The following is a 17,756-nucleotide window of genomic DNA, read 5'->3' as shown; positions in this document are numbered from 1 at the left end:
TTGTTTTGGGGGGGGGTTGGTTTTTTTGCTTGTTAATTTGTTATACAATGTACTCCACATCTATCTGGTATGCCTCCATGTAATTTTGAGGCAAAAAGCATGTTACTTTACTTAAAATACAGAAAGCAAAAAATCCAGAGGACATAAACTTGATGGTAGTGTTATATCAATGTTGACTTCCTGACTTTGAGGATTAAATGGTAGATATATAGGAGAGTGTTCTAAAGTTTGGGAAATACACTGAGTACCTGAGCGCAATGGGGCATTGTGTCTGCAGCTTGTTCCCAAATGGTTGAGAAAAAGACCAATGATAATGAATGTATACATCTAGTGAGGGTGATGGAACAAATGCTAACATTTTGGAAATCTGGCTGAGGGAGTTCTTTGTACTTTACATGGAAACTTCTCAGTAAGTCTGAAATTACTTCAAAATAATTATTTTTTAAGTGCTGATATATTCAGGACAAGAGATTTATAACTAGTGATCATGAAACAGATTGATACAATACCTGTTTGGACTTCCTCAGGAGATGTAGGTGGTGTAAGAGTAACTGAAGACATAGCAGGATCTCTTGTGGAAGCAGGCACTTGGTGGACACCCAAGCAAGAAGCTGAACAGTGAGAGGATCCCACAGAGCTAGGAGTAGGAATGTCTGACTGAGGGACTAGAACAAAGCATGCTGGGTAGATCATTCGGACACCAGCTGAAAGGAAAAAATAATGGACAAGAAAATAAATTACCACTGTGACTATAGTGGGGTTAGGTTCACTCAAAAGTACTGTAATGGAAAATTACATATGATTGTATTTGTTTAACTAAAATAAAAATATATTTAATGTATTTTTATAAATATATTTTCCTTTTGGCACAATGTTTTTTGGAAGAAACCACGAGAAGATTTAGTGGTTACCTTCAGTGAGAGACTCAGAAGCAAGCAGCTTTCTCTTTTCATTTTTGGATTTTCTAACCATGAGAGTGTATTACTTTTAAGTCTTTATTTGCAAATCTGACAAACTATAAAGTGTATTATTTAAAAAAAAAGTTTTTAAATTTAACAAAGGTAATCTGGGCACTAGAATTATGGACCGTTTCCTGCTTTCTTCTTCATAGATCTTTTTATGAAAGCCTAATATATGATTGTGTTTTGTTTCTGGTTTTGTCACAACTACCCTGGTAGTAATGCATTTATTGAAATTCAATACTGGTATTCTTTTTATTTAAAAAAAAAAAAAAACATGAATAAGGCAATGTTCATATTGTAACATTGCCATATGATTCCATTAAACACTGCTGCAGATTCTAATCCTAATAATCTGCTCAATTATACATTCCCCACACCTCCCCCATCTCTCTAACATGGAGTATACCTATTCACTCCATTGTTAGGCTAGGCTGAGTGACCTGCATGTGATATACACCAGATCCCAACAGGAGCTTTAAATGTGCTTGCAAGATCAGTGCAGCCTCTCTTATTCCTGTCCTTTCCCTCAAGATGAGCATGTCCCAAATATAATTTACCTTGTTAATCTGGGTCCCTGAATGAGAAGACACATAGAGAAGAGCCAATATGAAAAGAGCTGACCTGGGCAGAGCAGATCAAAGCCACGAGTTCTTTAGGTGCATTTTCTACCTTTTAAAAGTTATCAGAGGTAACAGTTTTACCAAATGTTAAAATACTACTTAACACAGGTGGTCAACTTTCCAGCTTCCAAATGTTACTCATTCACAGTTATCTTCTTCCCACCTTTAGCATGCTTATCTCTAGGTGGAATATATTTCCTTGCCCCAATGACTTTGGCAGGCCAAAGTGACTAGTTTTGTCTAATGGAGTATGAGCAGATGTAACATACATCATATCCTAGCAGAAGCTTTAAATATACTTACATAGTTACACTAAGTCCTTAATATTCCTCTGTTCTTGTAAGAACAGCATGTCCCAGATAGTGGGTATTCAATGACCTTACATTATAGAATGACAAAATACAAGAAGCCAAACCACAACCAACATGCAGCCCTTATGTAATGTGAGGAGAAAACAAAGAAACAAATGTTTAATGCTGAAAGGCACTAAGGTATTGGAATTATTATTCAGCAAAATCTAACTAGTACACAGTCACATATTTTCCCCTTAAAATTACTACTCAGAATCCGTACCAACAAGAACTTCTACTGCAGCTAAAGAATCATCTTCCCAATCCATATCTTCCTGTTTTTCTTCAGACATCTCCTTTAAGCAAGATGAGATAGGATAGAATTGTTTCCATTCACCAATCAATTTTTTGGTAGCTGAATCAGACATCTTGAATGCTTGTCCTGTGAGAGTGCCATTTAGTCCAAATGGGCTTAAGATTACTAGAAACCCAAGACAGACATCAAGTAAGTAACTGAAGACTGGTACACCAAATAAGATCACATTGAATAGTTTGACAAGTAATTATGTAATCTAAAAAAGAAAAGGAAACTCATAACAATCATTTCAGAGAAAAATTTATTATACTTCATTACTGTGAAGATAAAGCACAATATTTAATTTACTATAAATCTTAAAATTTTGTCCACCCAAAAAATCCTAGTTGGTAAGAATTTCAACATGAGTTGGGGTTATATGTATATCCTTCAACTTCTCTTGATTTCCAGTAAGAAAAAGCAATTTGAAGAAAAACTGAGTGTGTGTGCGTGAGTATAAATCTAAGTACTTTTATTATGTACTGCCATGTAAATTTTTAAAAAGCAAATCCTAGGGTTAGAATTAAAACAAGACCACACTGTCAGTCCTTAAAAACAAATCAGCAATCTTGTATAAATATCAAAGTCCCTATGTACCAATGTTAAAAATGGCTTATGTGACTGGACACAAAAGATGACCTTGAAAACATAAACATATATATCTGCTAAGTGCTATTTAAAAGAACACTTTAAAACATGCTATCATTCATGTGAAAGAATTTTTTAAAAATAATACTTGTTTTAAAAAACTTGTTTCATTGATTTAAAACTCTAATAGGGAAGAAGAAAATAAACTACATCAGAATCATCACTAGGCTGAAGATCAGGAGAAATACCAAAATTTAAAATTACCAATTGCAATCATGGAACATTGCATCAAAAACTGGGGATGTACTGTATGGAGACTAATATAACAAAATAAAAATTAAAAAAAAAATTACCAATTGCAATAAGAGTTTTCTTGAAACAATAAGAGATCAAAATATCCAAGCCAGTAAAATAATCTACCTTGAAATGGGCTATTAGACTGTTGAGCAAGGGTGATATGCTCTTCACTAAGAAGGTATACAGGTTGATGTTGGTTAATTTCCACACTGGTACAAACATTGCTGTCTCCATGCAAGAAAAAGGTGAAAGAGCAGGACAAGTGTTCACTAATAAAGAAGAAAAAGTTATATTTTAGTGATGATTAATAGCCAAAATAAAAGTTAACTTGCTTTTTCTCTTTAACCCAAAAATTCTACTTCATCATCTGAAGGGGGGAAAAAAAAATCACAGATAAAAGCAGAGATTTAGTTCTAAGAAATGTTCTTCACAGCACTGTTTATAGTAGTAAAAGCTGCAAATAGAGGAACCCGTAAACAAGGTAGGTACACCCACACATACCCTTATAATATAGTCACCAAGGTAAGTTAAGGTAAAGGGGAAGTGAGTTTAATGGCAAGGGTAGGCCACCAAAATAATATAGTCTCAGTTTTTTTTTTAATTGAGTGTAAAAAATCTACATGTGCAACTGAATTAAGGATGACCCAATTTTTGTTTATTTTCCCTTATAATTAAAAATTAAATACAACTGTATTTTCTCATTTTATTATTTCTGAAATTGGGCTACATTCAATCAGCCAAGCATTTAATGTACTGCCCTCCTCTGACCCCCAATGGTAAGTTATTTTAAAGCAATGATGGATCTCACAATTGAAGGCATCCTAGAATCGAAGCTATATGCAAAGTAGAGCATCTTATGAAATTTAGATATGGCTGGGAAAATAAAAGTTCCCAAGAGGAAAGCACAAGGATCCTTAGGATAAGACATAGAAAGGTCAAATGGCCCAGAAGAGAAGACTGTACACTAAGAAGAATCCACTTTTCTTACTTCTTCTCCACACATTTATCGTAAGAATTCATTTTGGGGTGCTGGGTGGCTCAGTCGGTTAAGCGGCTGCCTTCCACTCAGGTCATGATCCCAAGGTCCTGGGATGGAGCCCTGCATAAGGCTCTTTGCTCAGCTTCTCCCTTTCCCTTTCCCTCTGCCTCTTTCCCTTCGCCTGCCCCTTTCTTCCTTTCCCTCTGCCTGCCCCTCCCCCTGCATATGGTCTCTCTTTCAAATAAATAAATGAAACCTTAAAAAAAGTTTTGTCTTGAAGAACCAGTTCTTTAAAATATAATCATTAATAAACTAAAAACCTGTTGTATCTATCTATAAGCCCTCTTGAATTATTTCTGAAAAACTCAAGGGCACAAAAAATTAAGTTATAGTAAAAGTAATACTATAGCTAACAAAAGTGGGGAAAAAAAAGTCAGATCAAGAGGTGAAGAATAATGCAGAGCTGAGAATGTCTTCATTTTATATATATATCAGGGAGCCAGCAGATTGTCTTAAGTTGACAGAACAATCAAGAAACTGAAATTTCAAGCATATCACTCAAGCTAAAAAATATCTAACAGAAAAACTGACAATATACTATCACTACTAGAGCAAATCTTATCTCTCATGGTAAAGAATCAGTAGATACTGTCTAAAGTTGATTAATCAAGGTCTAGAGCTATAAGCATCTCTGTAATTATGACAGTAACCACTAGAAGTAGTAAGCAAAAAAATTAAAACACAAAAGATGGAAAACTAAACCTGGTTACTTCTAGGGAATGGGACTAAAGCAATTAAGCAGGGATCTTCAGGTTTTCAAAATTTGTAATATTCTATACTGCTTAAATCATATTACTTTAAAATTTTTAAAAAATAGGGGCGCCTGGGTGGCACAGCGGTTAAGCGTCTGCCTTCGGCTCAGGGCGTGATCCCGGCGTTCCGGGATCGAGCCCCACATCAGGCTCCCCTGCTATGAGCCTGCTTTTTCCTCTCCCACTCCCCCTGCTTGTGTTCCCTCTCTCGCTGGCTGTCTCTGTCTCTGTCAAATAAATAAATAAAATCTTTAAAAAAAAAAAAATTTTTTTTTAAATAATTAATTATTGGGCTGCCTGGGTGGCTCCGTCAGTTAAGCGTCTGCCTTCAGCTCAGATCATGATCTCAGGGTCCTGGGGATCAAGCCCTGCATGGGGCTCTCTGCTCAGCAGGGAGTCTGCTTCTCCCTCTCAAATAAATAAAAAATCTTTTACAAAAATGATGAATCATTTAATCAATGATTACTGTATCTTTTCCCACCCCAGCAGCTTTTGTTGCTTTTTTTAAGAAAATAATTTTGGAATAACTTTAAATTTACAGAAAAGTTGCAAGGGTATCATACAGAGTTCTCATATACCCTTTACCCAGTTTCCCCTGAAATTATACATCTTACATAACGATAATACATTTGTCAAACAAGTAATTAACACTGGTACATTAATTCCAGTCTTTATTTGGATTTCACAAGATTTTCCACTTAACCATTTTTCTGTTTCAGGATACAATCCAAGACACCACACTGCATTTAGCCAATAGATTTTTTCCCCCCAGCCTTACTGAAGCATAACTGATAAAGCCAAATAGTTTTTAAATAGGAAATAAAATTAATTATTTTAATTATTTATTAAATATATTAAGCTTGTTACTCATATGATTGAAAGACCAATCCTATTGGAACAGCTACTGGTTGAGTAATTACAAAGCCTATAGATATTTGCTTTGGTATAAGAGTAAAATCTAAAATAATCACCAAGATAAGATACTTAATAACTTTGAGAACTGTCCATCGAAAAGCGGACCATTGCTAATGCCCATTTAAAATAAAGACAATTTTATTCTTTGCTTTCCAGCAGTGCTAAGGCACCCATACTATAAAATAGGGGGAAAAAAAGTACCAAACACAAACCTAACTCCAAAGACTTAAAGCGAAACACACACACATTCAAAAGAACTCTGCATCAAACTTAGTATTATATTCAGATCTAAATGCACTATATACTAAGCCACCAAGTGAAAGCAAGTATTATTTCTTTATTCAACAAGTATTCTGTGGCTAAGCACATGGCACTATACTAAAAACACATTTAATTAGTGTCATGTTTTAAGGGCTATTTAAAGACCAGGTATAGGATCTATGAGAATGTCTCAACAAGACCTAGATAATGAAAACAAACTTTAATTCCTAAATGGAAAAGAATCAAACTTGGGTAACAACATAAAAGTTATTCTTATGTCTCATGGTACATCAGCCTACCCCCAATATCTATTTATTCTCCAACCTCATCTCTTACTAATTTAAGTCTTCCTTTAATACTTTTCCTTCTCCTCAACTGGCCTCTCTGTAGTTCCTTAAACACACCAGGCCTTTGTATCTACTGTTACTCAGTCTGAAACACTTCACATATCTACATTCACCTTCATTAGCTTTTTTTGTTCAGATACCTTGTAGATGACAGTTTTCACCAATCACCCTACTTTAAACTGTCCCTTAATTCCTATTCTGGGATAGGTTTCATTTGGGTAAATAATCACAATCTAAAATTTTAGTTTACTTTTTTCTTATAGTTGCCCCAGAGCGTGAGCTCTATTGGAGGAGGAATCTTCTTTGCTCAAGGCTGTATCCTCAGCTTTTAGAATAGATCCTTGACACACAGTAGGTACGCACTAAATACTGTAGGATAAAGTCTGTATCTGAGCAACTTACTTCTAATCAAACATTCCTTTTCTTATCAAGTCTGTATCTGTATAGTTGTCCAAAGCTAGAAAAGTAAATCACCCTTAACTTCTTTTTCCTAAACTCCCTATGGTCAACTAATCCATCACCAATTCCTACTGATTCTAATTCTTAAATATCCATGATTCGTCAGTTGTCTTTTTAAGGTCTGAATAACTATTAGAATCTCTAATTTATCTTCTTTTCACTGCTGCCAGCAATCTTTCTAAAAATTAATTCTGATCATGTAACTGGCAGGCTCAAAATCAACAGATGCCCAATGCCTTAAGGACTAAAAAACAAAACAAAACCTCAAAAACCTTAGTACAGCACTTTGGATCCTTTGTTATCTGATCCTTGCTTAACTTTCCAGGCAGAGGTACTTAATCCACCAAGAACCAGAACCCCTCCTTTGTTTACCACAAATTCCTCCCCATCTATTAATCATTCTTCAACACTCCTTTATTTTTTTTAAAGATTTATTTTAGAGAGGGAGAGAGCGCCCAGGGGAGTGTGGGGAAGGGCAGAGGGAGAGAGAATCTTTCAAGCAGACTCCCCACTGAGTGAGAAGCCCTTCCCTAGGCTTGAGCTCAGGACCCACGAGATCATGACCTGAGCCAAAACCAAAAGCTGGACGCTTAACTGACTGAGCCACCCAGGCAGCCCACTTCAATACTCCTTTAAACATCATCTCTGTGCTCCCATAATATTCTATGCTTATCATAATATTTATCGTAACACTATTATTTATTTAACTAATTGAATGCCCTGCCAAGTTCTAAATTTCTTGATAAAAAGAATTATAACTTTAATATTATAGAAAATTGAGTTATTGGTCCCATTTCTTCACTCCCTTATTTCTTTAATCATGGTAAAAAACATAACATAAAATTTACCATCATAATCATTTTTACGTGTACTGTTCAGTAATGTTAAGTATAGTCACATCGTTTTGAAACAGATCACCAGAACTTGCAAATCTGAAATTACACCCACTAAACAACAATCCCTTCTTTCTACCTCTCCCAGCCCCTGGCAACCACCGTTCTATTTTCTGTTCTATCAATTTGACTACTTCAGCTCTACCTCATGTAAGTAGAATCATACAGTTTGTGTCTTTGTGACTGGCTTTTTTCACTTAGCATGTCCTCAAGATTGATCCATGGTGTAGCATGTGACAGGATTTCTATCCTTTAAAGGGTGAATAATAATCCACTATGTACATAACACAGTTTGTTTAACCATTCATCCATCAATGGACATTTGGGCTGTTTCCACCTCTTGGCTATTGGGAATAGTGCAGCTATGAACATGGGTATGCAAATCTCTTCAAGATCCTGCTTTCCGAGGAAACGAAAGCAAAATGAACTACTGGGACTTCAACAAGATAAAAGGCTTTTTTTTTTTTTTTTAAGGATTTATTTATTTGAGACAGAGAGAGTGCACAAGCAGGTAGCAGGGGCAGAGGGAGAGAGAGAATCCTTAAGCAGACTCCCTTCTGAGCACAGAGCATGATGCAGGTCTCAATCCCAGGACCATGAGATCAGGACCTGAGCCAATATCAAGAGTTGGTCGCTTAGCCCACTGAGCCACCCAGGCACCCCAATATAAAAAGCTTTTGCACAATGAAAGAAACAATCAACAAAACTAAAAGGCAACCTTTAGAATGGGATAAGATACTTGCAAATAACATATTTGATAAAGGGTTAATATCCAAAATCTATAAAGAACTAATCCAACTGAACACCCAAAAAACAAATAATCCAGTGAAGAAATGGGCAGAAGACAAGAACAGACTTTTTTCCAAAGAAGACATCTAGATGGCTAACACACACATGAAAAGATACTCAACATTACTTAACATCAGGGAAATAGGAAACAAAACTACAATGAGATGCCACCTCGCACCAGTCCAAATGGCTAAAATTAACAACTCGGGAAACAAGAGGTGTTGGTGCGGATGCGGAGAACGGGGAACCTTCTTACACTGTTGGTGGGAATGCAAACTGGTGCAGCCACTCTGGAAAACAGTATGGAGGTTCGTCAAAAAGTTAAAAACAGAACTATCCTATGACCCAGCAATTACACTCCTAGGTATTTAGCCAAAGGATACAAAAATACAAAAACTGATTTGAAGGGATACACACACCCTGATGTTTACAGCAGCATTATCGACAATAGCCAATTACGGAAAGAACCCCAAATCCATCAACTGTGAATGGATAAAGAAGTCATAGTATACATATACAAAGGAATATTACTCAGCCACAAAACAGAATCTTGCCCTTTGCAACTACGTGGATGGAGCTAGAGTATATTATGCTAAGTGAAATAAGTCAGAGAAATACAAATACCATATGATTTTGCTCACATGGGGAGTTTAAGAAACAAAACAGATAAACGTGGGTGGACGGGGGGAAGAGAGGCAAACCATAAAACAGACTCTCAACTACAGAAAACAAACTGAAGGTTGCTGGGGGGGGGGGGCTAAGTGGCTGATGGGTATTAAGAAGGGCACTTGTGATGAGCACTGAGTGTTACATGTGATGAATCACTACATTATATTTCTGAAACTAATATTACACTATATGTTAAGTAACTAGAATTTAAATAAAAACTCAAAAAGAAAACAAACAAGATCCATTCTATTCTCTTAGAAGTAGGACTGCTGGATCACATGGTAGTTCTAGTCTTAACTTTCTGAGGAACCTCCATAAATGTTTTCCATAGTGGCTGTACCATTTTATAATCCCAACAATAGTGAACAAGGGTTCCAATTTCTCTATCCTCACTAACACTTGATAGTTTTCATTTTTTTGATAGTAGCCATCCTAACTGATGTGAGGTGGTATCTCATTGTGGTTCTGACTTGCATTTCTCTGATCAGGGATATTGACCATCTTTTTATATGCTATTGGCCATCCCTGTATCTTTGAAGAAATCTTTGCAAGTCTTTTGCCCAATTTTAAATTGGGTTACTTGACTTTTTGTTGCTGAGTTGTAGTTCTTTACACATGCTGGATATTAACCCCTTATCAGATACATAATTTGCAAACATTTTCTCCCATTCCATAAACTGCCTTTTCACTACTGATGCACAAAGGTATTTAAGTTTGATACAGTTCTATTTGTTTATTTTTGCTTTTGGTGCCTATGCTTTTGGTGTCATAACCAAGAAATCACTGCCAAATCTAATGTCTAAAGCTTTCCCCGTTTTCTTCTAGAAGATTTGTTTTAGGTCTTACATTTAGGTTTTTAATCCATTTTGAGTTAATTTTTGTATATAATGTAAGATAAAAGCCAACTTCATTCTTTTACCTGTGGATACTATGTTTTCCCAACACCATTTGTTGAAGAGACTGTCTCTTCCCCACCGAGTAGTCCTGGCACCCTTGTCAAAGATCATTTCAATACATACATACTAGTTTATTTCTGGACTTTCTACTCCACTGGTTTACATGTCTGTATGCTAGTACCATACCGTTTGATTACTGTAGCTTTGTAATTATGTTTTGCTCACCCTCTCTTCATTTAGGGTCTTTGGCGTAACACTGCAGTTCCTCCCATTAGAGGCGAAATATACTTCCCCAACCTTGACTCAGGCTTGCTTTGTGACTTGCTTTGGCCAAGCAGAAGCTTAAAACATGCTTAAACAATCTGGATTGCCCTCCAATGCTTCTTTCATTGCCATGAGAATCATCTGAAATATACTTTTACCCAACTTACAGTTTACAATGTGGAGTAGACTGGCTAACCGCCAGCTGATCAGCAGATACATTAATGAGAATATCTAACTGCTGCGTTAAGCCTCCACATTTTGGCAGTGCTTTGTTATACAACAGTGCCCAATACAGAAACTGGCACAAAAAGTGAGGTCTACTGTGACAAAAATCTAAATATGTGGCATTGGCTTTGGGACCAGCTGATTGATAGCAAGGAACATAAGACACTGAAAAGTGATGAGGGAATTATTAAAAGGTGACCCATGTTATATAATAGAGAAATATATCATAGAACTCTCGCCAGAAGGGGCGCCTGGGTGGCTCAGTAGATTAAACATCTGCCTTCGGCTCAGGTCATAATCCCAGGCTCCTGGGATCGAACTTCGCATCGGGCTCCCTGCTCAGCCAGGAGTCTGCTTCTCCCTCTCTTTCTGCCCCTTCCCTTTGTTCATGCTCACTCTCTCTCGGAAAAATAAAATCTTAAAAGGAAAAAAAAAAAAAGAAGAATAGTTGCCTGAAATAATCTAGAAGGCAGAAAATGTGCCTAATGAATTTACAGAGTTGGAGAAAAAAGATCAAGTCAAAATGTAATTTGATTGTTACTAACTATACTTGATAAGGTACTAAAAGAAAGAAAAGAGATGAACTCAGAAAAAAACCTGATGGTTTACGAGCATAATTTAGAATACAGACAGCCTCTAGGCTAGAAAATAATACTATTTTTCAACAAAGTGATGGTATGGCCTATATATAATACAGTTTCAAGGAAAAGACCAAATCAAGAATGTGATTCTAATACCCCTTATTAAAAATACATGATTCTTGATACCAGCTGAAACATTAGGATTTTCAAAAATTACTCCTAAGCTTCCATACATTTTTCTCAAAGAAGGTATCTAAAGTAAACAAGCGTATATGCAATAATTTTGTTACTATATGTGGGAATGCATAGTCACATTTGTACTTTTCTTTCTTTCAATGTCCTCTTTTCTGACGCAGTTCTTCTATATTTGTTAAGGCTGAGTAATAGAGCATATAAATATGTAATTCCTAAATAGTATTTTTGTCTTGGCAAACCACTAATGTTTAATTTCTGAGAGGGATATGTCCATTTTATGTATTGACATAAAACAAGCAGAAATCAATTTTCAAAGCATTTTTCTCTAAACAAAAAGGACAGAATTTAAAAGACAAAATGCTAAAAAAAAAAAAAAAAGTTAAGAAAAATTCATATTCAACTGGTTAGAATGACTATATTTCTTACCATTACAAAGTTTTTTTTACAAATTTTTAAGGAAACTTTAGAAGACAAATATTTCTCAATAAAGGGAAAAATTTTAAGAGTTTAAAGGGGAATTACTAACTAAAAATACTTATGTTGAAAGAAAACATTTTTTAAGAAGTGAGTCCAGTAAGAATAATCTATTACACAGAAAAATTGCAACTTGATTAGTTTTAGGGATCAAGTAAGTATTCTATAAAAATTATTATGAGTGCTGTGTGCTTATTCAGTATCTGAATAGCAGATCTTAAAATCTGAATTGCAAATATTTCCAAGAACATTTGCAAGTATAAGCAACAACCTGAAACAGTCTCATGTTCTTTATCTTTAAAAGACAAAGAGGATAGGAAACCTGAATCTTACATCCTCATTATTTACCATTTTTAATCAGTGAAGTATAGTTCTTAAAAATACAGTTTCCAACTATTTCATATGTAAATATTAAATGAGAATTAAAAAGGATACTCAAAATGGATTTTTGCCATGACATAAAAAGCAAATAATGTGACTCAAAATTTTCCTAAAAAGATTACTATAATTTGGAAAATGTTTTTTAAATATGTTACTTATACTCTATTAAGTATTATTTAAGAAAATAAATGTAATCTGGCATATACGAAAACCATGGTCCATAAAATATAGCCTTTCCATATGTCCAGTGAGTACTTGACCATCTTAACTTTTAAATCAGAAAAATTTGGCTGACATAAAGTGAAAAATTTGTTTCCAAAGGGTTTTGTAAAAACCCAATTATACATACAAAAGTTTAATACGTATACTGCTTTAGGAGGGGCCATATCTAATTTATTTTTAGCACTTCTGTTAGGTAGGTACAGAAAGAGGATATCTCATTTTGCTGTTAGAGAATTCAAGGCACAAAGAAGTTAAAGGGCTTGTCTTAAATCGTAAAACTAGTTAAAGACAATGTTGACTTAAAACCCTAGTCATTCTGGGGCCCCTGGGTGGCTCAGTAGGTTAAGTGTCTGACTCTTGATTTTAGCTCAGGTCATGATCTCAGGGTTGCGAGATCCCTGTGTCAGGCTCTATGCTAGGCATGGAGCCTACTTAAGATTCTCTGTCTCCCTCTGCTCCCAAACCCCTGCTTGTGCATTTTTTCTCTCAAAAACAAAACAAAAAAAACAAAACAAAACACCCTAGTCATCCTAACCAAAATGGGCAAAGGACTTAAAAAAGATACACAAATGACCACCAAGCACATGAAAAGATCCTCAACAACACTAATCATTAAGGAAATGCAAATCAAAACTATGATGTACCATTTCAACCCACAGGATGGCTATTATTAAATAAAACATTTTAGAAAATAAGTGTTGATGAGATGAGGATGTGGAAAAATTGAAAGCCTCCTAGTGGGAATGTAAAATGGTGCAGCTAATATGAAAAAGTATGTCAATTCCTAAAAAAGAAAAAAAAAAAATCAAACACAGAATTACTATATGATCCAACAATTCCACTTCTAGGTATATACCCAAAATAACTAAAAGCAGGGATCTGAACAGATATTCGCACACCAATATGTAGCAGCATTACTCAGAACAGACAAAAAGGGGAAAAACCCATTCGTCCACTGACAGATGAATAAACAAGATGTGATATGAAAATACAATGGAATATTACTCAGCCTTAAAAAGAAATGAAACTAATGGGGCACCTGGGTGGCTCAGTTGGTTCAGTGTCCAACTCTTGATTTCAGCTCAGGTCATGTTTGGAGTTGTGAGATCGAGCCCTGCGTCGGGCTCCATACTGGCTGTGGAGCCTGCTTGGCATTCTCTCTTTCCCTCTCTCTCTGCCCCTCCCCCACCCCCAAAAAGAAAAAAAGAAATGAAATTGTGGTTGCTTACTACAATGATGATGAGAACCTAAGGACACTATGCTAAATGAAATAAGCCAGACACAAAAGTACAAATACTATGTAATTCCACTTATATAAGGTAACTAAAACAGACAAATTCATAGAGACACAAGGTAGAACGGTGGTTACCAGTGGCTGAAAGGAGGGGAAAATAAGGAGCTCTTTAATGGACAGACTTTCAATTTGGGATGATGAAAAAAGGTTCTATATATAGTGGTGACAGCTGCACAATGTGAATATCCTTAATGCCACTGAACTATACACTGAAAAATGGTGTACTGATTCCATTAACTTCAACAGTTTCCAAACCTGTTTTTTGTTACAATCGCCTGGAGATCTTTTTAAATTCCGAAGCCCAAGCCACACTTTAAACAGTTTAAAACGGGCATCAGTATTTTTTAATCTCTCAACGTCATTCCACATCCCAACAAGTTTCATTACTGCATTAATCTATATTTCTGTAGCTTTCACAATTTTTAATTTCTTAAATTTATAGTTATTAACTTCAACATTACGTATTCTGAACATATCTCCAGAACAAGAGACCTTTATTAAAATCCAGAAGATAACACCTTATCTGGGAATTTTGGACATACTTCTGCTCACTTAGGGAACACATTACTTACGCTATAAAGAATACTTAGCAATAATATTCTGGTTTACAGCTTCGAGTGTTCTGCAAGTACTCTTTATATTCCTGTTATTTCCCCAATATAAGAAATTTTTAAGTATTCTGTTTTACTACTTCCTATCACTTTAAAAAGATGTATGTAGAGGAGCACGTGGATGGCTCAGTTGGGTAAACATCTGCCTTTGGCTCAGGTCATGATCCCAGGCCGCTGGTCAGGTGTTGGGCTCCCTTCTCCTCTGTCCCTTCCACCACTTGTGTGTGGGCGCACACGCTCTCTCTTTCTCTCAAATAAACAAATAGAATCTTAAAAAAAAAAAAAAAGATGCAGGAAACAAGATACAGTTGGTCTACAGGGTCCAAAATCTGTCTCATTTTTCATGACCTATAATCTTGCTCCAACATTAGCAAGCTATATGACGTTGGAAGTGACTTAGCCTCTCTGCGCTTCAGATTTCGCAATTGTAAAACTGGAGTAACAAAGTTTTAAGAATTGAGTTAATGTTAAGCCCTAATTTTGAACACAGCCTGGCCAGTTCTGCTTAAGCAAAGGTTTCTCACTACCTTCTCCCCTTCAGAAACAAAACTTCCCTATTATTCATATCTAAAACCAATAGTTCAAAAGGACAGATTTATAGAAGTCTACAGCAAAAATCATGTACGAAATGATAGTAAGAAAAGCTTAACAGAAAGGAAAAAATAAAGAAGTCTTGGCACTTAATTTTTCTCATAAATGTTTCTGGGAAGCATGAGAATGTAGAAAACTGATCATGCAAATCCTCGTGACTCAAGTATCAGAGAAATTTCATGGGTCATAAGTACTATTATATCATCACTTAAGATTTCAGAAAATAGGATGCATAATAATCTTGATGAGACATTAACAAGAGACCAACACAGACAGGCTGCAGAGAGGCAAAAAAAGATAGTAACTATGCCCAACTGGGCAAATAGTGGGTACCTTGACACAAGGTGAAGGTTTCCCCTATCTCTGATTCTAGATCACATTCAGAATTTAGCATACAGGGTGCCTGGGTGACTCAGTCAGTTGGGCGTCTGACTCTTGATTTCAGCTCGGGTGGTGGTCTCAGGATTGTGGGACTGAGCCCCACAGTGGGCTCCTCATGCTTGGTATGGAATCTGCTTAAGATTCTCTCCCACCCTTCCCACTGCTCACACACTCTCGCTCTCACTCTCTCTAAAATAAATGGATAAATAAAATCTTTTCCAAGAGGATTCAGAAGACCATTTAGAAAATACCTTTTTTTTTTAAGATTTTATTTATTTATTTGAGATAGAGAGTGAGAGCACAAGCAGGGCAGTGGGGGTGGAGAGGGAGAGGACCAAGCAAGGAGTCCAACACGGGGCTCGATCCCAGGACCCTGGGATCATGATCTGAGCTGAAGGCAGACACTTAACTGACTGAGCTACCCAGGAGCCCCGGTTAGAAAATACCTTTTACCAATAAACATCATACCAAGCTCAGTTGAGCTTAGAGCCCTAGAAGTGTGCCGTTAATGCAACAGCCATACATGTGACTACTGAGGACGTGAAATGTGGCCAGTCCAAATGGAGTTGTATTCTAAGTACGTAATATACATTAAACTTCAAAAACTTGTTTAAAAAAGATGAAATATCTCAAAAAAAAGTAAACTATCTCATTAATATTCTTTGCATAATTAATTACATGCTAAAATGATATTTTGGATATACTGAGTTAAATATATTTATCTCACCTGGGTTTTTGTTTTACCTTTTTTAATGTGCCTACTAGAAAATTTAAAATTACAGATGTGATTCACATTGTATTTCTACAGGACACTGTTACCTTAGAAGGAAGAAAGAAAATGAGTCCTAAGAAAACACGATGATTGCTCTTCACTTCCCTAGAAGTTCAAGTTTTCAGAGGTATTGAGGGATCCAAACAAAGAACATCCTAAAGCTATATAAAATGGTTAATAATGTATCTCCAGAGGAAACTTAAATCTTGTATTGCTCACATTTAATTAAGATATTAGAGATAAAAGGACTGTAAAAGCCACAGGTGTAGTGGAAGGTAAACACAGTTTTATGGGTGAAATTTAAAGTGTATTCTTTCATCTATCGCCTTAAAAAAAAAAAAAAACCAACCTTGACCAACTTCTTTAGTAAAGCTCCTAAGGTATTATTTTAATTATAAGTGTAAAGGCTCTAGTGTAAATAACACCATCCAAAAGAACTTTCTGCAATGATGGAAATACTTTGTATCTACCTTACTCAATACAATAGCCACTAGTCACGGGAGTACTTAAAATGTAGCCAGTGAAACTAAGAAACTGAATTGTAATTTTATTTTTTTAAGTAACTGAAATTTAAATAGTGGCTACTATCCTGAACAGCACAGTTCTAAAATGCCTTCAAAAGAAAAAAACAGGGATTAAATGTCCTTATTTTGCCCTAAGATTCTAATTACAATTAACTCTATAAATACTTAGGGGTATACTCCTCTTCTTCCTGTGCACTTTGCCTGCTTCACCCCACAAGACCAAAATCTCTTTCTGTGGGCCAGGCTCTTTGCTAATACTTAACCCTTAATTCCAGAACCCAAAATAAGGGTGTGGAACATATAAAACCTGGGGCGCCTGGGTGGCTTAGTCAGTTAAGCATCCGACTCCTGATTTTGGCTCAGGTCATGATCTCAAGGTCATGGGATCAAGTCCCACATGGGGCTCCATTTTCAGTGCAGCCTGCTTGAGATTCTCTCTCTCCCTCTCCTCCCGCTCTTACACATACACGCTCTCTCTCACATAAATAAAATCTTTAAAAAAAAAAAAAAAAGAACATACAGAACCAGACATTTGATCCAATCTTTATGTTATATTCCGCAAAGATTTATTCTATCCTATTAACACATACACACACACATATACATGATATATAGATCTATATGGTCTTTTAAAATTGAAGTTAAATAGAGTAAAAATCTCAAAGTAGATTTACCAACTGAACGACATATTTTTTTCCATAGAAATTAAATTAATTATATTTAATTAAACTTAACTGGCCACTCAGCTAAACTGAGTGTTGTTGTTAGTTAATAGATTCAAATGACAAAAAGCCAACTAAACACAAACTTACATTCTTCTTCAAAATAATCTTATCCTAATGTACATTCAAACATCACAAGTTTGTAATGTCTTTTTACTAAAAAGACTACTTAAAACCTACAGTAAGTCACTGGTACTTATTATAGCCATTTACCTGTGGTTTCACTAGCAAACACAGCTACTGCATCTGATCTAGTTTCCTATACTGTAGGAAAACATCTGAACTGTTAAGACAAAACACTGGTCATTCTTTTAACAATACCTGAAGATTTAAAAGTAATTCTTTTAAATTTGTGTTAATTACCCTAGTAACTTCTTAAATTTCTGT

At 35.7% G+C, this 17,756-nt stretch overlaps 1 protein-coding gene across 3 annotated transcripts in view; it reads right to left on the bottom strand.

The window, feature by feature from the left end:
• MED13 (mediator complex subunit 13) overlaps positions 1–17,756 on the bottom strand; it is a 269,001-nt gene that overhangs the window by 62,281 nt on the left and 188,964 nt on the right. For all 3 annotated transcript variants that reach the window (XM_087854559.1, XM_087854560.1, XM_045773567.2), the window contains 3 exons: positions 3,236–3,381; positions 2,156–2,353; positions 510–704 (listed from right to left, as the gene is read on the bottom strand). In XM_087854559.1, coding sequence (XP_087710685.1) covers positions 510–704; positions 2,156–2,353; positions 3,236–3,381 — 539 coding nt within the window. The remainder of the gene's footprint in view (positions 1–509; positions 705–2,155; positions 2,354–3,235; positions 3,382–17,756) is intronic.

This window comes from Ursus americanus, chromosome 23 (assembly GCF_024610735.1).
Source record: "Ursus americanus isolate L20-20 chromosome 23, mUrsAme1.1.p, whole genome shotgun sequence".
NCBI classification, from domain to species: Eukaryota; Metazoa; Chordata; class Mammalia; order Carnivora; family Ursidae; genus Ursus; species Ursus americanus.
The sequence above is the reverse complement of the archived record's forward strand: the minus strand, read 5'-3'. Positions and strand labels throughout refer to the sequence as shown.